The sequence below is a fragment of the Hyperolius riggenbachi genome, chromosome 7 (assembly GCF_040937935.1).
Source record: "Hyperolius riggenbachi isolate aHypRig1 chromosome 7, aHypRig1.pri, whole genome shotgun sequence".
Classification (NCBI taxonomy): Eukaryota; Metazoa; Chordata; class Amphibia; order Anura; family Hyperoliidae; genus Hyperolius; species Hyperolius riggenbachi.
In genome coordinates, this window is record NC_090652.1 from 4,553,734 (window position 1) to 4,579,237 (window position 25,504).

General features: G+C 48.0%; 1 protein-coding gene across 1 annotated transcript; it reads left to right on the forward strand.

The window, feature by feature from the left end:
• The first annotated feature begins 415 nt into the window (after positions 1–415).
• On the forward strand, positions 416–25,504 carry LOC137525320 (dexamethasone-induced Ras-related protein 1-like). Its single transcript, XM_068246374.1, has 3 exons — positions 416–677; positions 17,107–17,574; positions 25,455–25,504. The coding sequence occupies exons 1-3, from the start codon at positions 416–418 to the stop codon at positions 25,502–25,504; spliced, it is 780 nt and encodes a 259-aa protein (XP_068102475.1).

Sequence of the window (25,504 nt, forward strand, 5' to 3'; positions counted from 1 at the left end):
AGTGATCTATTTCTCCTATTTCTTCCTATAAGACTCCCGTCAGCATGAGACCCTCCTAGCTGGTCGGAGTTACACGAGTGATTGGCAGCTTTGTTCCCTCTCTGACAAACTCCAAAAACTTTCTGACTACCGGCAGCTCCAGTGCTCTGGTCTCATCTAACAACTGCTCCACTAAATATATATATCTGCCCCTCTTGATATATTTATCTGCCCCTCTGGAGACTTCTATCTGCCCCTCTAGAGACACCTATCTGCCCCTCTAGAGCTAAATCCCTTCCCCTCTGGAGATATCTATCTGCCCCTCTAGAGACACCTATCTGCCTCTCTGGAGACATCTATCTGCCCCTCTGGAGACATCTATCTGCCCCTCTGGAAACATCTATCTGCCCCTCTAGAGCCATCTCTACAGACGATCATGGCTGGATCATTTGCCAAGCACCGAGAGATTGCCACTGATGAATACCGCCGCCTGCTGGTCCTGGGGTCCCTTCAGGTGGGCAAATCGTCCATCGTCACCCGATTCCTGGACAACCACTTCAATGAGAGGTACACCCTGACCGTCGAGAAGTCCTACCGCAAATACTTCATCATCCGGGGAACAACCTACACGCTGGAGATCATAGAAACTTCACCCATCGACCCCAAGCCTTTACGGAGGAGGGTCTCCACCTTGTGCGGTGAGTGCTGCTCTCCAAAACCTCTAAATACTTCCATAGAAAGAGAAAGTTGTGTAGACCAGCGTGTGCTACGAAAGCTGTATTGTCACAGAGGGACTCCCATGTGGACTATCTCATTTGGGGGGTCCCAGATTGATTCCTGCATGTACTATATCATTTGAGGGATTCCAGTGGCATGCCCACATGCACCAACTCATTTGGGGGTCCCAGATTGACTGCTCATGTGCACCAACTGATTTGGGGGATCCCAGGGGAATAGCTGAGTGAACTATCTCATTTGAGGGGTCCCACTTGGACTGCCCATGTTCACCTACTCATTTGGGTGTTCGAGAGGGACTGCTCATGTGGGGATCACAGAGGGAATACCTGGGTGAACCATCTTATTTGGGGGTCCCAGTTGCAGTGCTCTTGTACACCATCTTATTTGGGGGTCCCAGTTGGACTGCCTGCGAGCACCATCTTTTCTGGTGGGTCCCACAGTGCCTGCCGTGCGCAACATCTAATCTTGACTGGTCTCAGAGTAAAGTTAGATGTCCACACGTGAGTACTGTCACCTGGCAATGATCGGGAATAGATCTGTGAAGTTTGGGTCGGGGGGATGACTATGGATGGCGTACAATGGAGTAGGGGGGGGGGGTGAGGAGGGCAGAGTTTGGCTGAGATGCTCCGGCAGGCTGTATCTCTTCTCGGGGAGGGTCGGGGGCTGCTGTACACACACTAGATTATCAGCAGAAGTGGTCTTCTTTGTCTGCCTCAGCCAGGTTTAATCTGGTGTGTGCACAAGAGCCTTAGGGGGCATAAAAACATCCACTTTTGACCCAATAGTAGGCTAATTTTACCACCTCCATGCAGTATGAGGACCAACATATTTTACGATGAACACATTGTGTAGATAAGCTCTCATACTACATGGAGGGGGTAACATTGGCCAATCATTGGCCTATAAAAATTGGATGTGTGTACCAGACTGAAGACCTGATGCCAGAAAGTAGCTGCTGTCGGGGGAAGAGCAGGATGTAAGAATGACATTTTGCAGCGTTGTCCGTGTGACGTTGCCGTGTGTGTCATGCTTTGTGTTCTGCGAGGGTGAAGTGTCCGGCCTGTCCGTGACATCTGCAAATTACTTCATGGCATAAAGAAGAATAAATACCTCTCCGCTGTACATTATTATGCATTGTGTGTCGCTGTTGCATGGACCGCCGCTTATTGTCTCTCTTTAACCACTCACAGTCCGTCCATCTGTCCATCCATCACTCCCTTCATCCATCCATTCGTCCGTCCGTCCATCCTTCCATTCATCCGTCCATCTATCCATCCATCTATCTATCCATCCATTAATTCGTCCGTCCGTCCATCCATCCATCCAACCATCCACCCATTCATCCATCGCTCTGTTTATCCATCCAGCCAGCCATCCATCCTTTTGTCCATCCATCCATCCATCCATCCATCCATCCATCCAGCTATCCATCCCTTTGTCCATCCATTCATCCTTCTGCCCATCCATCCCTCTGTCCATCCATCCCTCTGTCCATCCATCCATCCATCCCTCTGTCCATCCATCTATCCATCCATCCATCTATCCATTCCTCTGTGCATCCATCCATCCATTCATCTGTCCATCCATCCATCCCTCTGCCCATCCATCCATCTATCCATCCATCCATCCATCCCTCTGCCAATCCATCCATCTTTCCATCCAACCATTCCTCTGTCCATCCATCCCTCTGCCCATCCATACATCTATCCATCCATCCATCTCTCTGTCCATCCCTCTGTGCATCCATCCATCCCTCTGTCCATCCATCCATCCATCCTTCTGTTTATCCATCCGTTCATCCAGCCATCCATCCCTTTGTCCATCCATTCATCCTTCTGCCCATCCATCCATCCATCCATCCATCCATCCCTCTGTCCATCCATCCATCCCTCTGTCCATCCATCCATCCATCCATCCATCCATCTATCCATTCCTCTGTGCATCCATCCATCCATCCATTCATCTGTCCATCCATCCATCCCTCTGCCCATCCATCCATCCATCCATCCCTCTGCCCATCCATCCATCTATCCATCCATCCATCCGCCAATCCATCCATCTTTCCATCCACCTATCCCTCTGTCCATCCATCCCTCTGCCCATCCATACATCTATCCATCCACCCATCCCTCTGTCCATCCATTCATCCAGCATTTCATGAAATCGATCTTTAGCGCTGTTTCTGGCTCCACGTGAGATCGTCAGCTGATAGATTGTTTTTCCCGTGTGTTTGGCTTCATCGCAGCTTTGGAGCCAGCGCTACACCGTGGTGGGATCAAGCAGGTTGGTTTATTGTAGTATGAAGTGATCCCAGACACAGTTTGTATGATGTGCCCCCCCCCCCCCCTTCCGAGGTTACGTAAAGGAGAAGCTGTTTGTAGCCGGCTGAAGCATTATTCAGTAGGATGCAGTTTTCACGTGTGTTGGGAAATCTTGTATGGACAAATTGCAGCGTGCCAGGCTAGCAAGACCAGCCTTGTCTGTAACAACATGGGAGGTCTCAGCATGTTGTAACTTTACAAATACGACAGGTAGGCTTGCTTACATTTGTACTGTCTGTGTTACAAATTCGAGCTCATTATTCGAGCTGACTATTCGAATTGGCCTTAAATAGCTTCCAACACTTGTTTTGAGGGTGAATGATGCAAAAAACATCTTTTTTTCCAAGTAACAACAGCAAGTGATTATGTGGGGATGTTCCTTTCAAAAAAAAAAAGGTGGAAAGAGAAGTTGTGTCCAAAATTCTGTTCAGTACTGTATATACTTCTTCTTCTTCTTCTTCTTCTATATCTTCTTCTTCTTCTTCTTCTATATCTTCTTCTTCTTCTTCTTCTATATCTTCTTCTTCTTCTTCTTCTATATCTTCTTCTTCTTCTTCTTCTATATCTTCTTCTTCTTCTTCTTCTATATCTTTTTCTTCTTCTTCTTCTTCTATATCTTCTTCTTCTTCTTCTTCTATATCTTCTTCTTCTTCTTCTTCTTCTATATCTTCTTCTTCTTCTTCTTCTTCTTCTTCTTCTTCTATATCTTCTTCTTCTTCTTCTTCTTCTTCTATATCTTCTTCTTCTTCTTCTTCTTCTTCTTCTTCTTCTTCTTCTATATCTTCTTCTTCTTCTTCTTCTTCTTCTTCTTCTATATCTTCTTCTTCTTCTTCTTCTTCTTCTTCTATATCTTCTTCTTCTTCTTCTTCTTCATCTTCTTCTTCTTCTTCTTCTTCTTCTTCATCTTCTTCATCTTCTTCATCTTCTTCTTCTTCTTCTTCTTCTTCTTCTTCTTCTTCTTCTTCTTCTTCTTCTTCTTCTTCTTACTATTTTTCTATTTCTTCTTCTTCTTCTTCTTCTTCTTCTTCTTCTTCTTCTTCTTCTTCTTCTTCTTCTTCTTCTTCTTTTTCTATATCTTCTTCTTATTATTATTTTTCTATTTCCTCTTCTTCTTCTTCTTCTTTTTCTATATCTTCATCTTCTTCTTCTATATCGTCTTCTTCTTCTTCTTCACTTCTTTCTCTTCTATATCTTTTTTTTTTTAAAGAAATGCAGCTATTTTTGAGCGTAATAAATAGCTGGTGGCGCATGGTGGAAGCGCCATTGTATGTGCTCCCTGGCAGTGGAAACACACAGACAGCAGGAGGTATATTCAGCAGCAGGAGGAGGAGGATGATTGTGTGGCAGCAGGCAGTCAATGAGGCAGGCAGCGAGACATAATAGGCTGTGGTACCTAGCGGTGGTACCAGGCCGTAAATACACAGCATGAGGTTCCAGACAGCGGTCGTGAAGCCCACATCATGTCCAATACACAACTGGGACAACACAGTTTTCAACCCGGACACCTCTAAAAATAATATCACAAAGTATTAAAAAGTATATATATATATATTTTTTTTTTTTTAAAGAAATGCAGCTATTTTTGAGCATAATAAATAGCTGGTGGCGCATGGTTGAAGCGCCATTGTATGTGCTCCCTGGCAGTGGAAACACACAGACAGCAGGAGGTAAATTCAGCAGCAGGAGGAGGAGGAGGAGGATGATTGTGTGGCAGCAGGCAGTCAATGAGGCAGGCAGCGAGACATAATAGGCTGTGGTACCTAGCGGTGGTACCAGGCCATAAGTACACAGCATGAGGTTCCAGACAGCGGTCGTGAAGCCCACATCATGTCCAATACACAACTGGGACAACACAGTTTTCAACCCGGACACCTCTAAAAATATCACAAAGTATTAAAAAGTATATATATATATATTTTTTTTTTTTAAAAGAAATGCAGCTATTTTTGAGCGTAATAAATAGCTGGTGGCGCATGGTGGAAGCGCCATTGTATGTGCTCCCTGGCAGTGGAAACACACAGACAGCAGGAGGTAAATTCAGCAGCAGGAGGAGGAGGAGGATTGTGTGGCAGCAGGCAGTCAATGAGGCAGGCATTTTTTTTTTTACAGCAAATTACACAGATTTAGCTATTGTTGGACGTAATAGCTAGTGGCAGAGTGACAGCAGAAGGTAAATCTGTGTACCCTGGCAGTGGGAAACAGACAGCAGCAGCAGGAGGAATGGAGGAGTAGTGTGAGTGTGGCAGCAGGCAGGCAGCGTGACATAATAGCCCTGGTACCTAGTGGTGATACCAGGGCTGTAAATAAACACAACAGGAGGTCCCAGACAGCGGTCGTGCAGCCCACATCGTGTCCAATACACAACTGGGACAACACAGTTTTCAACCCGGGCACCTCAGAAAAATTAAACCTTTTTTTTTTTTTTTGTTTTTTTTTGCAGCAAATTACACAGATATAGCTATTGTTGGACGTAATAGCTGGTGGCAGAGTGGCAGCAGAAGGTAAATCTGTGTACCCTGGCAGTGGGAAACACAGACAGACAGCAGCAGCAGGAGGAATGGAGGAGTAGTGTGAGTGTGGCAGCAGGCAGGCAGCGTGACATAATAGCCCTGGTACCTAGCAGTGATACCAGGGCTGTAAATAAACACAACAGGAGGTCCCAGACAGCAGTCGTGCAGCCCACATTGTGTCCAATACACAACTGGGACAACACAGTTTTCAACCCGGGCACCTCAGAAAAATTAAACCTTTTTTTTAATGTTTTTTTTTTTTTACAGCAAATTACACAGATATAGCTATTGTTGGACGTAATAGCTGGTGGCAACAGAAGGTAAATCTGTGTACCCTGGCAGTGGGAAACACAGACAGACAGCAGCAGCAGGAGGAATGGAGGAGTAGTGTGAGTGTGGCAGCAGGCAGGCAGCGTGACATAATAGCCCTGGTACCTAGCGGTGATACCAGGGCTGTAAATAAACACAACAGGAGGTCCCAGACAGCGGTCGTGCAGCCCACATCGTGTCCAATACACAACTGGGACAACACAGTTTTCAACCCGAGCACCTCAGAAAAATTAAACCTTTTTTTTTAATGTTTTTTTTTTTTTACAGCAAATTACACAGATATAGCTATTGTTGGACGTAATAGCTGGTGGCAGAGTGGCAGCAGAAGGTAAATCTGTGTACCCTGGCAGTGGGAAACACAGACAGACAGCAGAAGGGCAGTACACAGCAGCCCACTGTAGGTGTAAAATGTGTGGCTACAGGCGACGTAATAATCAAACTGAACCAGGCTGGCTTAGTGAGCACTGCAGGAGCCAGGAGGTGGTAAAGGGTGGTAAGGCATATTAACGATGGTTCCGGCAGCCAGTTCATGGCCCCTCTCGCTGACAACAGGGGCCAGGAACTCGCCTTCCACCCACGCCTGGTTCATCTTGAGAAACGTCAGTCTGTCCACAGACTTGTGAGACAGACGTGAGCGTTTCTCGGTGACCACGCCACCAGCTGCACTGAAGCAGCGCTCGGACAGCACGCTGGAAGGGGGACAGGACAGCACTTCCAGGGCGTACTGCGCCAGCTCGCTCCAGATCTCCAGGCGCTTGACCCAATACTCCATGGGATCAACAGGGGCATCGCTGTCAAGCCCGCTGTAGGACCCCATGTAGTCAGCCACCATTCGGGTCAGGCGCTGGCTGTGACCGGAGGAGGATGCTGCTGCATGCACCTCCTCTCTAGTCACTGCTGGAGCCTCTACAGTCCTGTAGAGCTCGTTGCTGAGAGACAGCAGGTCTGTGGGGCGCTTGCTGCTGGATGCAGGCACCTGCTGCTGCCTCTGTGCTGGCTGGACAGTGGGGGTGGAAGGCTGGGGGAAGGCTTCCTCCAAGCGCTCAACAAGGGCCTGCTGCAAGCTCCTTATTTGTTGCGCTGGGTCTCCTCCTGCAGGAGGCAGGAACTGGCTCAACTTCCCCTTGAGGCGCGGGTCCAACATCATGCTGATCCAGATGTCCTCCCTCTGCTTCATCTGGATCACCCTGGGGTCCCTGCGCAGGCACGTGAGCATGTGCGCTGCCATTGGGAAGAGGCGGGCCACGTGTGCTGGAACATCAACGGCAGTGCTGTCCTCATCCTCCTCCTCTGCCGCCTCATCCTCTCTCCACCCCCGCACCAACTCAGCTGCACTGTGCTGATCCCCCTCATCAGCAGCAAGGTCAGGGACCTCCACCAAGTCCTCCTCCTCCTCCCCCTCAGAGGTGGACTGGACTGTGCAGCTGCATGCCGCTCCTGCTGGGCCAAGGCTGCCGCTCCCTGTTCCAGCAAAGCATCAAGGGCCCCGTTCAGCAGACAAACCAGGGGCACCCACTCGCACACCATAGCATGGTCCCTGCTCACCATGTTGGTGGCCTGCAGAAAGGGAGCCAGCACTAAGCACACCTGCTGCATGTGCCCCCAGTCGTCATCGGGGATGATGGACGGGATGTTGCTGGTCTTGTCCCTTTTCTGAGCGGCGGACACAGTGGCCAGGGCAAGGTACTGGTTGACAGCGTGCTTCTGTTCAACCAGACGCTCCAACATCGCCAGGGTGGAGTTCCAGCGAGTTGGAACTTCAAGGATCAGCCGATGGCGTGGCAGCTCCAGCTCCTTTTGCACGTCTTCCAGGCTCGCGCAGGCTGCAGCCGAGCGCCGGAAGTGACGCACAACGTTCCTTGCCGTTTCCAGCAGTTCGCCCATCCCCTGGTAGGTGCGCAAGAACTTCTGCACCACCAGGTTCAGCACGTGGGCAAGACAGGGGATGTGGGTCAGGTTTCCCCTGTCGATTGTGGCAACCAGATTGGCCCCATTGTTGGCCACCACCTCTCCGATTCTGAGGCCTCTGGGGGTCAGCCAAATCCTCTCCTGCTCCTGGAGTTTGGCCAACACATGGGTTGCCGTCAGTTTGGTCTTCCCAAGGCTGACCAACTGCAGCAGCGCTTGGCAGTGGCGTGGCTTCACGCTGCTGCTGAGGCGGGGGGTTTGGCCAGGTGTGCCGGAGGATGGCAGAGGATCGGAGGAACCTGCTGCAGTTCCCCTGACCCTGCGGGGTGGCACCACCCACTGTGTTGCTGCTGCTGCTGTGCCCGCTGCTGCTCTCCCATCCTCACCCCCTTCCACCAAGCTGACCCAGTGGACAGTAAGGGACAGGTAGCGGCCTGTCCCGAAGCGGCTGCTCCAGGAGTCCATGGTGACGTGGACCCTTTCACCAACCGCGTGCTCCAGCCCTCGCTCCACATTGGCCATCACAAAGCGGTGCAGTGCAGGCATGACCTGGCGGGCGAAGAAGTGTCTGCTGGGGAGCTGCCAGTCTGGGGCTGCACAAGCAAGCAGCGTGCGTGTACGGCAGGAGTTGGGAGCACATGGCCCGTGCCAGCAAGCCGTTCAGCTGCCGCACGCAACGGCTGCTGGGAGGCAGAGCCCTAACCACCCCCTGGAAGGACTCGCTCAAAAGGCTCTGGCGTCGCCTTTTGCTAGCACGGGAATCAGCAGAGACAGCAGAGGAGGCCACTGAGGACTGGCTGCCAGAACAGGCCTCAGTGTCGGCGGCAGGAGTTGCAGAGGGGGGAGGAGCAGTGCGTTTCCGCACTCCTGCTGGTGGTGCTGGAGGAGCAGGAGGGCGGGTGGCTGCTGTTGCTGCTGCTGCTGAAGGCTGTGCAGTGCTGGGTGTGGTGCCACTGCCACTGCCAGCACCAGATGCCTACAGCCTCTTGAACTCCTCATGCTGGTGGTAATGTTTAGCAGCAAGATGGTTTATAAGAGAGCTGGTGCTGAACTTTAAGGGGTCTGCACCTCTGCTCAACTTCCGCTGACAGTGGTTGCAAGTGGCGTACTTGCTGTGAACTGTGGGCATGGTGAAAAATTGCCTGATTGGTGACGTGAAAAACCCACTACGGACTGGAGCCGCTGCTGCCTGTCTCCCTGTGGTGGTTGGGGGGGGGGGGGGGGGGCTTGGGTGCGGCTGGTGGTGGTACTGGCAGATGCTGCTGCTGCTGAGCCTGAGAAACCAGCAGGCTGTGGGACCTGCCTACTGCTGCCAATGCTTGCAATGATGCGCCTCCTTGCAAGGCCCACAAGCGCATCCTCCTCCTCCTCCTCAGAGCTGCTGATAATGACATCCCCAGGTGCTGGTGGTGGCACCCAGTCTTTGTCCGTCACCCTGTCATCATCATCATCATCCTCCCCCTCCTGAAACATGTCCTGCTTGGATGATGACCCCCCAAACTCCTCTCCTGATGCATGGATGGGCTGCTTGACTGTCGCCACAGTCTTGCTGTCCAATCCCTCCTCCCCCAAAGTTTCCATCAGCATCTCCTCCTCAAAATCGCCAACAACAGCAGACAATTTACTCATGATGCCTGGGGTCAAAAGAGTGCTGAATGACAGGTCGGCGACTGACGGTGAACTGGCCTCCTCCCCAGGCCCTGCTGGGCGGCTGCTGCGAACAGGGGTGGTGGTGGTGGTGAGAGTGGAGGCCTCGGATGCAGAGCTGATGGCGGGCTGCTCATCCTCCGTCATCAGTTGCACCACAGTGGCTGCATCCTTTTCCTCAATGGGACGTTTCCGACCCGGCTGGAGGAAAATAGGAGCAGGTACTACACGCTGCTGCTGCTTTGTCTCTGCAGCGTGAGTTGCAGATGCTCCTGCTGGGCGCCCAAGGCGTCCACGGCCAGTGGCTATAGGCGGAATGTTAGCCACTGACGCAGCTGCTGCTGCTGCGGAACTGTGCATGGTGGCGCGGCTTGCCACAATGCTGCTCCCTCTCCTCTTGATTCCCTTGCTGCCCTTCCCCTTGCCCAAACCGCGCTGGCTGCCACTTCCAGACATCTTAGATGTTTTTGGCGTAAACAAAAAAGTTTTTTAAAAGGGCGGGTGAAAAAGTGGGGTACTTTAATGGAGTGGGTTGGTGGGTGAGGTGACACTAATCACTAAGTGATTAGATCGCTAAGTGATTACTAGTACAGTACAAATACAAAATACAATAATCAGTAATCAGTAAGTGTGAACAGTGAACAGTGAGTGTGTCCCCTAGTACACTAGTACAACTAGAAAATACAATAATCAGTAGTAATCAGATTCAGTAGAAGGAAATAATGTGTGTACACTACAGACAGTGCACGCACACACACACACACACACGCAGGAGCTAGCCTATGAACAGTGAGTGTCCCTAGTACACTAGTACAACTAGAAAATACAATAATCAGTAGTAATCAGATGATTCAGTAGAAGGAAATAGAGTGTGTACTGTACACTACAGACAGTGCACGCACACACACACACGCAGGAGCTATGAACAGTGACAGTGAGTGTCCCTAGTACAGTATAACTACAAAATACAATAATCACTCAGTAGTAAAGGACAAGACAGGGTAGAATACATAGCACAAACACAGGTATAGATGAGAAATAAACTAACAGAGAACAGAAGGACAGCTGCCCACACAGGCAAGGCCCTGAGGCCTAAAGCTCTAAGCTTGCCTGCAGCAGCAGCTGTCTCTATGTAACACACAAGCTACTAACTAAAATACAATCTCTATCTAGCTAACAACAATATAGGTGTATATAGCAGGTGTATGTGAGCAAAAACGCTAGGTGATTGACCACAATAGAGCACTTGCAAAGCCAAAGCACAAAGGAGCAGATCTCTCTCTGTACAAGTCAAGCAAGGACGGAAAAACCTAACATGGCGGCCGCTATTTATAGGGTAGGGGCTGGCCAGGGTCCCCCTCTGTGATTGGCTGCCGTCAGAGGGCCTGGGAGCCCTCTGATTGGCTCTAAGGACATCAATCTGGGCTATGACGCTATTCGAGCTCGGTATTCGAGCTCGAATAGCGCTGTTTGCTCGGAAAACGCGAATAGTGAATGGGCTATTCGAGTTCACTCGAATAGCCCATTCGAATATCTTCAGCTATTCGGAGCTCGAATACCGAGCTCGAATAGCTGAAAAAGAGCTCGAATATTCGAGCTCTGCTGAGCATCCCTGATGTCTTCTCTTTACTTCGATCTTGTAATATCTTCTTCTTTATATTCCGATCTTGTGATATCTTCTTCTCTATACTCCGATCTTGTGATCAGAGACGTATTTACAGGGGTGCACATATGGCACCTGCCATGGGCGCCCCTTTTGTCTCACCTGGGGGGGCGCATCTTGAGCAAATACATCATCCCACCGCAAGTTCTGGCTTCCCGCGGCCACTAGCGCCATTACCGCTACCGCTATGCTGCCCACCGCCCAGCCCTTACTGCAAGAGGAGAGGACTGGTGTCCCGTTACCCTTCCAGCTTCTTCCGTTGCCCTGGCAATGTCGGCGCAACTTGTATACCCCTCCTGATTGGCTACTTGAAGCCATGTGCCGCTAGGGCTGATGGGGGCGGGAGAGGATTGGCGGAAGAATGTGTGAAGGTGTAGTAGCCTCCGGACGGTGACAGCCTCACAAACTCTCCAGAGTCCAGAAGTTCCTGCAAACATGGGCAACCCCAGGCTTCACTGCGGGGTTGCCAACTTTTCATATTTGGAAGGCAATTGTCCTAAAAAGGTGCGTGCAGTATAGGTCCCCGGGCGACTGAGACAAAAGTGACCGTTCTTCCCTCCAAACCTTGTGTATAAGCGGCACGCCTCTCTCTTGCCAATGAATAGGAGAGAGGCAGCTGGATGATTCCCCGTATATTACCACTTGCAGCAGCAGAAGAGTGCGTCCAGGATGGCATGTATTACCCACCTCGTTCTTGTTCTCCCTTATCCAGCTGGTGGGACAAACAGCAGGAGAGGTGATTTTCCCTGGAATTTGCACTTTGCTCTGCTTGCAAAGGGGCATTGCACTAGTGATGGGTCATTCGCGAACGAGCCGGCTCTAAGAGCCGGCTCTTTGAAGTGAATCAGAGGAGCCGATGCTCACTCTGAGAAGAGCCGATGCCTCAGCCGCCCCTTTTAGCTTTGCTTTGCTCTGTAATAAAGGGCGCTGAGGCATTCTGGGAGATGTAGTCCTCCTCTTGCAGCTTGTAGAAGTGTTTAGGGCGGAGCAGAGCAGTAGCAGGAGGGATTGCCTCAGTCAGAGAAGTAGTCTGGAGTTGGCATGGAGACGGGGGCGGGGCTTTTAATCCGATTCTGAGTGGTGTCTAGTGACATTTAATGAAGAGCCGATTCAGAGCCGTAAGAGCCGGCTCTTTAATGGGAGCCGATTCAGAAGAGCCGAATCTCTGAGAAGAGCCGGAATTCCCATCACTACATTGCACAGCATGCTCAGTGACTGTTTGCCTGTTAAAAACGAGCACTCGGCTCACTCTGCAACATCACTCGCTCGGAACAACTGGTGAAGTGTTCCAATCTTCTCTATCTCCCCTCACTACAATCTTCACTCTGACTGTGCAGGCTGTTTAGCTGTCAGACAGAAGCAGGCAGTGATAAGAACATGCCAGCTTGAGTGAGACAACTTAAGTTTCTTAACTTGCTGCAGTGCAGAGGGTGGGGGCTGCTGGCTGCCAGGAATCACACTTGGAAGGGAACCTACTCATATGCAGATCTCAGTCAGACCAGCTGTGACCTTGATCAAGCTTTTCTTAATTGGGGATTATTCCGGTGTTGTGTCTGATTACGCTGCCTGTGGATTTGCGCTGCCCCGCATGCGCAGTAGGAGACTGTGCGGTCACATTTCCTATAGAATGATGCTGCTGAAGGTAAAATACTAAATATCTCCGCTCCCACACCTCTTACACTCCCCAAATTTTCAGGGTAGGGAGGGGACCCCCAGAACAACTTCTATGCCAAATTGCAGCCCCCAAGACCCGCTGGTTCCCGAGATAGATTTCTCTAATCTATCTCCTGAACCAGCGGGTCTCGGGGGCTGCAGTTTGGCATAGAGGTAGGTTGGGGGGTCCCCTCCCTACCCTGAAAATTTGGGGAGTGTAAGAGGTGTGGGAGCGGAGATATTTAGTATTTTACCTCCAGCAGCATCATTAACTTCACACTGAGCATGCGCGCTACTCAGTGTGGGAGGAGCTTCCGGGCAGCGCAATCAGACATTACACCGGAACTTAAGACTAGTCCTGTGTGTCACAACAGCACAAAAGAACCACAGAAAATGGAAACTGTACATTACACTAATTTCCGCATTTGAATTAAAAAAAAGTGTGTGTGTATGGGGGGGGGGGGGGGGGGGTGTTGGGTCAGGGGGCGCAATTTCATTGCTTGCCATAGGCGCTGATTTCCCTAGATACGCCTCTGCTTGTGATATCTTTTTCTCTATACTTTGATCTTTTGATATTTTCTCTATACTTCAATTCAGTGATATCTTCTTCTCTATACTTTTATCTTTTCACATCTTGTTCTCTATACTTCGATCTTGTGATATCTTCTTTTTTACTTTGATTTTTGTGAAATGTTCTTCTCTTTACTTTTGATCTTGTGATATCTTCTTCTTCTGTCGCCATCTTCTGTTGTCTCTGTAAATCTCTTCTTCACGTCTTCTATTATTTTTTTAATTTATTTTTTTTGCCTTCTTTCTTCTTATAACTTGATTGAAGAGTTGCCACTCCCAAGAATAAGGGAGGCAGAAGCATCCTTCAATCGCCTGTCTGGGATCCCCATTAGTTCATTAATTTGGACAAATGAGAATCTTTCTGAGGAGGTTCCTATTAGTCAGGTCAAAGGACCAATGGGGATCCCTGATGGTAAATTCCAGAATGCTTCATGCCTGGCCTCGTTATCAGAGGTGATCAATAAGAATGACTAGAGACCTTGGATTGCACACAAACTGTACGCAGCTTAGTTGGGATTGGACCAATCATGATTCATGAGGAAGTGTATTTGATTGCCAAATTCTAAGCCCAATTGGCCCAATTCTAAGCTACATTCAGCGCTCTCTTGGTTAATAACCATTCCTCCGCCAACACCTTTTGGTCACTGACTTTCTGAGTCTGTTGGACCACTATTACAATGCTCTTAAGCACATGTGGAGTGTTCAATCCGCTCCCCTGGCCTCATAATCAATCCAGATATGATTCTTCAATCAATACATACCTAGCATGTATCAAAAGTTTTACCTCAAAGCATTACTACAGTTCATGGCACAACAAGTAGGATAAAATCACATTTTTTTTTTTGTTATTGCAAATTAAATGATGGCATAGAGTTTTCATCAACGGGCTCTCCCCCGCTCGATCTCCCGGTCAGACAACTACCACATGACTCATCAATGGGAATGTAATTATGCTTAATCATTCCTCTGAGGAGTCTCTGACAGCACTGCATACAACCAGGACATATGAGGAGAGGAAGTGACGAAACTGGAACGGAGAAGTCTCTGACGGCACTGCATACAACCAGGACATATGAGGAGAGGAGGTGACAAAACTGGTAGGGAGAAGTCTCTGACGGCACTGCATACAACCAGGACATATGAGGAGAGGAGGTGACGAAACTAGTAGGGAGAAGTCTCTGACGGCACTGGTAGGGAGAGGTCTCGGATGGCACTGCATACAACTAGGACATATGAGGAGAGGAGGTGACAAAACTGGTAGGGAGAAATCTCTGACGGCACTGGTAGGGAGAAATCTCTGACGGCACTGGTAGGGAGAGGTCTCTGAAGGCACTGCATACAACCAGGACATATGAGGAGAGGAGGTGACGAAACTGGTAGGGAGAAGTTTCTGACGGCACTGGTAGGGAGAGGTCTCTGATGGCACTGCATACAACTAGGACATATGAGGAGAGGAGGTGACAAAACTGGTAGGGAGAAATCTCTGACAGCACTGCATACAACCAGGACATATGAGGAGATGCGGTGACAAAACTGTAGGGAGAAATCTCTGATGATACTGCATGCAACCAGGGCATATGAGGAGAGGAGGTGACAAAACTGGAACGGAGAAGTCTCTGACGGCACTGCATGCAACTAGGACATATGAGGAGAGGAGGTGACGAAACTGATAGGGAGAAGTCTCTGACGGCACTGCATACAACCAGGACACATGAGGAGAGGAGGTGACGAAACTGGTATGGAGAAATCTCTGACGGCACTGCATACAACCACGACATGAGGAGAGGAGGTGACGAAACTGGTAGGGAGAAATCTCTGACGGCACTGCATGCAACCAGGACATATGAGGAGAGGAGGTGACAAAACTGGTAAGGAGAAATCTCTGACGGCACTGCATACAACCACGACATATGAGGAGAGGAGGTGACGAAACTGGTAGGGAGAAATCTCTGACGGCACTGCATGCAACCAGGACATATGAGGAGAGGAGGTGACAAAACTGGTAAGGAGAAATCTCTGACGGCACTGCATACAACCACGACATATGAGGAGAGGAGGTGACGAAACTGGTAGGGAGAAGTCTCTGACGGCACTGCATACAACCACGACATATGAGGAGAGGAGGTGACGAAACTGGTAGGGAGAAGTCTCTGACGGCACTGCATGCAACCAGGACATATGAGGATAGGAGGTGACAAAACTGGTAGGGATAAGTCTCTGACAGCACTGCATACAACCAGGACATATGAGGAGAGGAGGTGACAAAACTGGTAGGGAGAAGTCTCTGACAGCACTGCATACAACCAGGACATATGAGGAGAGGAGGCGACAAAACTGGTAGGGAGAAGTCTCTGACGGCACTGCATGCAACCAGGACATATGAGGATAGGAGGTGACGAAACTGGTAGGGAGAAGTCTCTGACAGCACTGCATACAACCAGGACACATGAGGAGAGGAGGTGACGAAACTGGTAGGGAGAAGTCTCTGACGGCACTGCATACAACCAGGACATATGAGGAGAGGAGGTGACAAAACTGGTAGAGAGAGGTCTCTGATGGCACTGCATACAACCAGGACATATGAGGAGAGGAGGTGACAAAACTGGTAGGGAGAAGTCTCTGACGGCACTGAGTACAACCAGGACATTTGAGGAGAGGAGGTGACGAAACTGGTAGGAAGAAGTCTCTGACAGCGCTGCATACAACCAGGACATAGGATAGGAGGTGACAAAACTGTTAGGGATAAGTCTCTGACAGCACTGCATACAACCAGGACATATGAGGAGAGGAGGTGACAAAACTGGTAGGGAGAAGTCTCTGACAGCACTGCATACAACCAGGACATATGAGGATAGGAGGTGACGAAACTGTAGGGAGAAGTCTCTGACAGCACTGCATACAACCAGGACATAGGATAGGAGGTGACGAAACTGGTAGGGAGAAGTCTCTGACAGCACTGCATACAACCAGGACATATGAGGAGAGGAGGTGACGAAACTGATAGGGAGAAGTCTCTGACAGCACTGCATACAACCAGGACATATGAGGAGAGGAGGTGACAAAACTGGTAGGGAGAGGTCTCTGACGGCACTGCATACAACTAGGACATATGAGGAGAGGAGACAGGAGTGTCGAGGACACCAGCTCAAGCGGTCTGACCGAGAGCTATCATGCAAGCAGAGGAGTTACTATTGACTTTTAATTGTTATTATTATTGTGATGTTTATGATACATGTTCAATAACAATTACCTTTAGTACGGTCAGTGGTGCTATTTTGTCGTCCTCATTTTTGGAGCTAATTGAGAGTTCTTTGAGTTCAGAGGCTATTGCACACTGCATGGTTAAAGGTGCAGACCACTTCCCTTTTTTGCCTCTTATAATGTTTAACACAGTAAGTTTAATGTGCCAGGTGAGGTTATCATTGCATAGGCATTGGTAGCGTTAAACAAGCAGTTGAATCTACCACTATTAAGTTTTGTGTGATGCCTGGCAGATGTAAGACTGGTATGCAGCAAGGCTTCTATCTCCTGGAGTTACATCAGGCCCTCAGCTTTTTGTGGTATTCTCCAGGATTCTTAATGAAAGAGAATAGACTCCAGGAAAAGTTGGTTGTTAAGCTAAGCAACCATCAGCAATTTGCTTCCTTTCATAGGTTGAGCAATTAGTTTAGGTTGTAATTCTTCACTAGCTAGAAGAGGGAAACCAGTTGTTAAAATGTGTTTTAAGCATTTTTTTTAAGATGGTTTGACTGTTTTTTTAAACTGACACGTCTCTTCTGTTCTCCAGGGGATATTTTCCTCTTGGTCTTCAGTTTGGATGACCATGAATCCTTTGACTATGTCCTGCAACTAAAGCAGCAGATAACAGAGTTACAGTCCCGCTACCTGGAGAACGCTGAGGTACCCCTGATGATATGTGGGAACAAGAAGGACCGGGATTTCTGTCGAAAGGTCCAACTACATGAGATTGAGCCTCTGGTCGGAGTGGAAAATAACTGTTCTTACTTTGAAGTGTCTGCCAAGACCAACTGTTTGTTGAATGAGATGTTCCAGGCTCTGTTCAGCATGGCCAAACTACCCAAGGAGATGAACTTCACCCTCCATCGCAATGTCTCCTTTCAGTTCTGTGAAATTTTGGACAAAAAGTCCATCATGGGCAAGAGGGTCAGGAAGGATGGAGATGCCTACGGCATGGTGGATCCCTCTGGCCAGAGTCCCAGCATGCGCAGCGACTTGATGTACGTTAGAGAGAAGGCCACCGCTGAGAAGCAGTGCTTTTTCTGTTTCGGCTGTGGATGGTGGTGTAAATAGTGATAGACACCTACACAGGTCTGAATGTTTCAGATCCGCTACCTGCACTGAACCTGCCATACACTTTGCAATGGATCCAACACCTGCCCACAACTCGCAAAGGCTTGAACCTGCTTTATCACTGGGCCTCGATTTGCACAGTTAGACGCTACGGCCTTTATTTTATTTTTTCTCCTAAGTTTTCTTATAGATGATCATTTTTCATCTTCTGTTTGAAGCAAACCTGAAGTAAAAAACTTATGAGATAATACATTTTATGTGTAGTACAGCTAAGAAATAGAACATTAGTAGAAAAGAGTCTCATATTATTTTCCAGTATGGGAAGAGTTTAGAAACTTCAGTTGTTATCTATGCAAAAGAGCTTCTCTGAACTGTTCGACCCTCTGGGTGGAATACAGTCTTGTTTGATGAAGCACTGAAACAGTGAGAGACAGCTTGAGATAAGTTTTTACTGCAGGGTAGTTCAAAGGGTCATTATTTCTGCTTTGTTTTATGACCGACGCCGGCCGCATGTCAGCACACATGCACGCACCCCCGCTCCGCACCTGCACACGCCACGCCCCCTGGCCCCTTCCTCCTACACATGCGCAGTAGCAAAAAGCACGGACACAGGGACAGGAGAGTATGCAGGGATACAGGGGTTTTATAGTATAGATATGTAAAAATATCACCAAGGAGAAAACATAGGAGGAAAAATGAAGTGGATCGGCCCTAGGAGTATTACACTGGCTATTACTACCCTTACCCAACCCAATCTGAATTCTGGGAGACCTGCAGGATCCCAACTAGATGCATGTCTTTACACTGTGTCAGACTTCTGTTGCTTGCCAGAATTAGGCCTTCTACAGATTGTGGACAGACCATGCAGTTCCCTGATTCTCCTGCAGGTGGTATCTGGAGTTCTGACCCCTGTAAACTTGCATTCCTCCACCAGCAGGTGTTCCCCAATAGCCTGGGGTTTAATGGGATTAATTGTGCTGCCCCGAGGCCTTTGCCAGGATAGTTGGTGGCCTGAGAGCTGCTGAACTTCTGGACAGCCCTGTTCTTGTTAAACTTGTGCCTAATGTGTGATTCTGCTTATGTGGCTCCTCCTACATTCTGCCTTATTGACCCACCGCTACTGCCTACTGATTCTGTACTGTGACTTCTTGTAAATGTATATAATGGTGATCGTAGTCTGCTCATTGCAATTACACACAATTTCACATACATTTTCCCAACTACGGCCTTATGTCATTACAATTTGAGCATTCGATTGATTTAGTGTAATCCATCCATAATTTTGCACAATTTTCATGTAATTTTGTGCCAGCTTTCTCGGTTAATAGCAAAGCTTGTGAGAAAAATTGATTTTAAAAATGCAAAGGAACAATGGTTTTTAAAGAGACTCTGAAGCGAGAATAAATCTCATAGGTACGTGTGCCCCTGCTAAACCGCCGCTTTCGCGCCGCTAAACGGGGGTCCCTTCACCCCCAAACCCCCCACTGCAACACTTGGTCGCAGACTTGGTCGCTTCTGGAGGCAGGGCTAACGGCTGCAGCCCTGCCTCCAGTCGCGTCTATCAGCGGCGCATCGCCGCCTCTCCCCCGCCCCTCTCAGTGAAGGAAGACTGAGAGGGGCGGGGGAGAGGCGGAGATACGCGCTGACAGACGCGCGTGGAGCAGGGCTGCGGCGGTTAGCCCTGCCCCAACCAGGAAGCGCTCCCCCGCTGAAACGAGGGGATTTGGGGGATCAGGGACCCCCGTTAAGCCGCGGGATAGCGGCGGTTTAGCAGGGGCACACGTGCCCCTGCTATCTATGAGGTCTGAGGCGAGATTTATTTACGCTTCAGACTCTCTTTAAAAAATGCAAAGGAACAATGGTTTTTAAATTGTCATTTTTCTGAGTTTAAAAACAAATTTTCCTTAGCATTTTTAAAATCAATTGTCTCAAAAACGACAACTTCTTTTTGAAAAAAATATTTATTTTTTTTTACTTGTTTCTACTCTTCTTAACATACGTAGCAATTGTGGTGACAATGGCATGTCTCAGAGTTTTGCCATGTACCACTAAAGTTGGCACAAAATTAAGCGAAAACGATGCAAAATTACGGTTCCTGATTATGTTTACAAACAGATTTAATTTCGATTTTCCCCAAAAATGTTGCATCATGATTATGTGAGATTTATGCTCATCACTAAATGTATATGTTGTGGTGGTCATTAGTTTGGTTTGTGGTGTTTGCTAGATTATTATTAATATTAATATTGTTGTGTATTTCTGAGTATTGTTCTCTCGTGTGTGCTGCAATTTCACATGTAATTTATTGGGAACTTCTGTTTCAATAAACACAATTTCCTCTATCTGGTGCCTGGTCTTCAGTATATTGTTGCAGTGGTCATCTGCCTATTCCCTGTGCAGCCAGCAGGGGCATTGCTAGGATTTTAAGAGAGCTGGGGCACATTTAAGCACTCCAGCTGGAAAATGGATGTGGCCATGCACCAGATTGTGGGTGTGGTCATGGGTGGAGCCACATTTACATGAACTTAAAGGGAACCTGAAGTGAGGAAAATTATTTAAAATAAACACATGACGTAGTTGCATATAAATATGATATACTAACCTCACCGTGTGTTCCTCTCAGAAGCTCACCATTTTCTTCTTACAGTGATCCCTTCCAGTTCTGACAATATGTTGTCAGAACTGAAATATACATGTTGCTGTCAGTTATATATCAGCAGCTGTCAGTTACAACTGAATGTGCAAGGCAATGTCCATGTTTCCCTATGGCTAAAGTGGGTGATATTACAGTTTAACTGTGTGCTGACCAGGAAGCTGTTAGGGGGTAATGGCCATTTTTAAAATAGAGGACGGAGAATTCCACTGATCACAGTAGCCAAACATGATGCAGGAGAGGAGAAAGAGATTGAGGAGTAGACTACACAGGCGGTAAGTATGACCTGTGTAGGGTTATTTTGACTTTTAATTTTCAGTTCAGGTTCTCTTTAACAGCAGTCTGAGTAGGCTTGCCCAGCAAAATGTTGGCTGAAGCCAGTAATACAAAAATAACCCTAAAAATGCAGCATATCACATTATAAGGCAGTGTCACTTAAAGAAAACCTGAACTGAAAATTAAAAGTGAAACTAAGCATACACAAGTCATACTTACCTTCCATGTATTCTACTCCTCAGAGTCTTTCTCCTGTCTCGCATCCTATTTGTTTACTGTGATCAAGGGAATTTTCCGTCCTCCATTTTGAAAATGGCAATTACCCATAACAGCTTTCTGGTCAGCACACAGTTAAACTGCAACATCGCCCACTTGAGCCATAGGGAAACATGAACATTACCTGGTACATCAGTTTTCTTCTCAGCTATAACTGACAGCAACTGATATTTTACTGACAGCAACTGACATATTTCAGATCTGACAAAATATTGTCAGAACTGGAAGGGATTATTGTCAGGAGAAAATGGTGATCTTCTGAGAGGAACTGATGGCAAGGTAACTATGTAATGTTCATTTGAAGATACCTCATGTGTGTATTTTAAATATTTTTACTCAGTACAGGTTCTCTTTAAAGGAGCCCTATCACAAAAAAGTAGGCAGTTAAAATCCAACAGAACTGACAGGTTTTGGGCCAGTCCATCTCCTCATGGGGGATTCTCAGGGTTTCCTTTGTTTTCAGCAGCATTTCCTGAACAGCAGTTTAACTGCCAAAATAGTAAGATAACAGCCGGCCTCCCTACTCACTGGCACACTATTTTGTCAGTTAGACTTAGCAACTGCTTTTCAGGAAATGCTGTTGAAAAACAAAGAAAACCATGAAAATCCCCCATGAGGAGATGGACTGGCCCAAAATCTGTCGGTTCTGTCAGATTGTAACTGCCTACTTTTTCACGTTAGTGGTCCTGTAAACATAACTAGGCAGAGTTACCTGGCTTCCCAGCATGCCTCCATAGAAGAACCACAGCTCCCTGCATGCCACATAAAGGCATCACAGCACGAAGTATGCCCACATAGAGGCACCACAACACCCAGCATACCCCTGATTGATGCACCACAGCTCCCAGCATGCCTGCCATTGAGGCACCACAGCTGACGCTGCCAGGGAGACATCTGGCAGGGGCCCGGGACGGTCACGGGTTGGGGGAGGGGTCCCGCTGTCCCGGGATACCACTAGTGTTGGGCGAACAGTGTTCGCCACTGTTCGGGTTCTGCAGAACATCACCCTGTTCGGGTGATGTTCGAGTTCGGCCGAACACCTGGTGGTGTTCGGCCAAACTGTTCGGGGTTCGCCGAACTACTGAATGCATGGCCGAACAGGGCCCCTGTTCGGCCGAATACTGCCCCCCATGGGGTCGCAGGCATAAGGGGGGAGCATGCCCCGATCGCGGGGGGGTCGGAAATTCCCCCCACCCCCTCCGCTAGCGCTCCCCCCTCTGCCCGCTTCCCCATACAAAAAGTTTGAAACAAGTTCAATAGTACCTGGGCTGGTGGCACTGGCTGGCAGTGGAGTGAGGAGGAAGAGGAGTCCGAGTAGCAGAGTGACGTTGAGGCCGGGCAGCGGGCGGTTCAGCGCTAGTACCCTTGTGGTACTTCCGCCCTTTCTCTGACCTCACGTCCTCTGCATACGAGGGTACGCATCACGCGTACCCTCGTATGCGTCATCACGCAGAGGACGTGAGGTCAGAGAAAGGGCGGAAGTACCACAAGGGTACTAGCGCTGAACCGCTCGCTGCCCGGCCTCAACGTCACTCTGCTACTCGGACTCCTCCTCCTCCTCACTCCACTGCCATCCAGTGCCACCAGCCCAGGTACTATTGAACTTGTTTCAAACTTTTTGTATGGGGAAGCGGGCAGAGGGGGGAGCGCTAGCGGAGGGGGTGGGGGGAATTTCCGACCCCCCCCGCGACCGGGGCATGCTCCCCCCTTATGCCTGCGACCCCATGGGGCCCCCAAAATGGGCATGTTCGGGGGTCCCATTGACTCCCATTGAGTTCGGCGTTCGGGCCGAACATGCCGAACATCTGGCCCATGTTCGGCCTGTTCGGCCCGAACCCGAACATCCAGGTGTTCGCCCAACACTAGATACCACCACTTGTGTCCCGGCAGGCAGCGGAGGAAAAGAAAAAGGATTGAGGCCCCAGCCGGCGGCTGTGTGTGGGATGCGGGTCTGGGATACGATTGTCCCTCCCTCCCTCCGAATGTGCCCCCCAGTGTCCCCCTGTATGGAGAGATAAGAGTGCAGCAGAGCGGGCAGTCTTACCATTCTTCCTTGCGTACCGGGCATCTGGTCTTCTCCGCTTCCTGCTTCCTGTGACGTCACAGGAAGTAGATTGAAGCAAGACCAGATGCCCGGTACGCAAGGAAGAATGGTAAGACTGCCCGCTCTGCTGCACTCTTATCTCTCCATACAGGGGGACACTGGGGGGCACATTCGGAGGGAAGGAGGGAGGGACAATATTATCCCAGACCCGCATCCCACACACAGCCGCCGGCTGGGGCCTCAATCCTTTTCTAACCTCCACACCCATGGGCACCCTTACCCTTCTCCCTACCATATTTTAATAAATGATCACATTGCAGATTTAAAAAAAAAAAATATATATATATATATATATCCTACTAATATAATAAATGGGAAAGTTCGGATGTTTGGATGTTTGTTACTCGATCACGCAAAAACGGCTGAACGGATTTGAATGAAATTTGGCACACACATAGTACATTACCTGGAATAAAGTATAGGATACTTTTTATTCTCATAACCAAAAAGAGACAAATACAAATTTCACTGGAAAATGTAAACTGCAGCCATACACTGTTACACTGGAGGTGTGTTTAGCTTCTAAGAGTAGAATGGTTAATTTGCATATATTCAGCAGTGATGCACTGGGAGACCTCTCAAGCTCACTCCAACCTGAATTATCGCAAATTCTTTCTGTTTTAAGAAAGCAAACGTTTGTTTTTCTTAACATCTTAGTAAGGGGGCTTTTAGGACCATTGTAGTCCCTTACACACTCCAATGAGTTCTGGGTCACCATGAGCTTGCTGGTTAGTCTGTACCTCTCGGTGTTACAAGCCCTACTGCATCGACCCAAATTAATCTATGCCAGGCACTGATGAGGATCAAACAATCCTAAACAGTCTGTATGCATGTTGGATTATTATGGCTCTGTACAAATTAACAAGCTGACACATCATTGCAGTCCAGCAGTTATGGAGTTGTGTTTAGCTTCTAAGGGTAACAATGATTAATTTGCATATTTTCAGCAGTGATGCACTGGGAGACATCTCAAGCTCACTCCAACCTGAATTATTGCAAATTCTTTCTGTTTTAAGAAACCAAACTTTTGTTTTTCTTACACTATTAATGGCAGGGTTCTAAAACTTTGCACAGTTGGTCGCTGGGTGACTGGGATTATTATTCAGAAAAGTGGGTTGGAGCCTATAAAAGCCAATCAAAATTCACCTAATGATTTTCAAGTGGAATATTTACAATTCTGCCATTCTTGCACTGTTAATGGCACAAGCCTCAAACCTGGTATAGTTGATCATTGGGTGACTGGGGTTCAATTTCAGAAAGGGGGTGGAGCCACAAATAGCCAATCAGATTTGTTTTATTCCAATGCAAATTATTGTTGCCAAACACCGCAAAGCTCACAAACTTGGTCATTGAGTAATTGAGTAATTGTGTGTTAGGATTAGGAAAGTGGGCACAGCCAACACCAGCCAAATACATAAGCGGGCAACGCAGGGTCATAAGTGGGCGGAGACAAATACAAATTTTACTGGGAAAATGTAAACAGCAGCCATTCTTACACTGTTAATGGCAGGGTTCTCAAACTTTGCACAGTTGGTTACTGGGTGACTGGGGTTAATATTCAGAAAAGTGGGTGGAGCCTACAAAAAACAATCAAAAATTACCTATTGATTTTTCAGGGGAATATTTCATTGCTGCCTATCTTGCACTGTTAATGGCACAAGCCTCAAACCTGGTACAGTTGATCATTGCGTGACTGGGGTTTAAATTTATATAAGATTTTCAAAGGAGTGGAGCCACAGCCAATTAGATTTATTTCATTTCAATGCCAATCATTGATGCCAAAGACCACAAACCTCACAAACTAGGTCATCCTTGAGTAATTGTGTGTTAGGATTAGAAAAAGTGGGCAGAGCTTACACTAGCCAATTACATACCCGGGCAACGCCGGGCGACCAGCTAGTATATATATATATATATATATATATATATATATATATATATATATATGTATATATATATATATATATATATATATATATATATATATATATATATATATATATATATATATATAAATATAATGATTGACTAGGGGTGTGTCGGGGGTGTGGTTGGGTGTGTGTCAGAGGGGAGTGTCAGGGGGTGGCTTAAGTGTCCCAGTTTCACATCTCAAAAAGTTGGGAGGTATGATCTGGGGCACTCCAGAATAGATCCGGGGGACGTGCTACTGATCTTTGGAAATACATATATCCAGGCACATCGCCTCTAGTTAGGACATTAAATAAATTATTAGGGAAAGGGAGGTGCTGAAGGGGGTGTGGCTAGAAAACAGCAAAAATCTATTAACCCTTCGCACACTCACATGCAAATGTTCAAACAAATGCATTCACAGATTCACTCATCCAGGCACAACTGTTATCCCTACAGCTAAATTAAAAGCCAGGGTTTTAGTTCACAGAAGGATGCATTCTTATGCATTCGTTTGAACATTTGCATGTGAGTGTGCGAAGGATTAATAGATTTCTACTGATCTTTGGGGCTATCAACGCCCCTGGCTGCCGGTGAGGCGGTGACCCCACTGGAGGTGGCCAAAGTAAAGACAAGGAGAGGAGGTCAGATAAATAA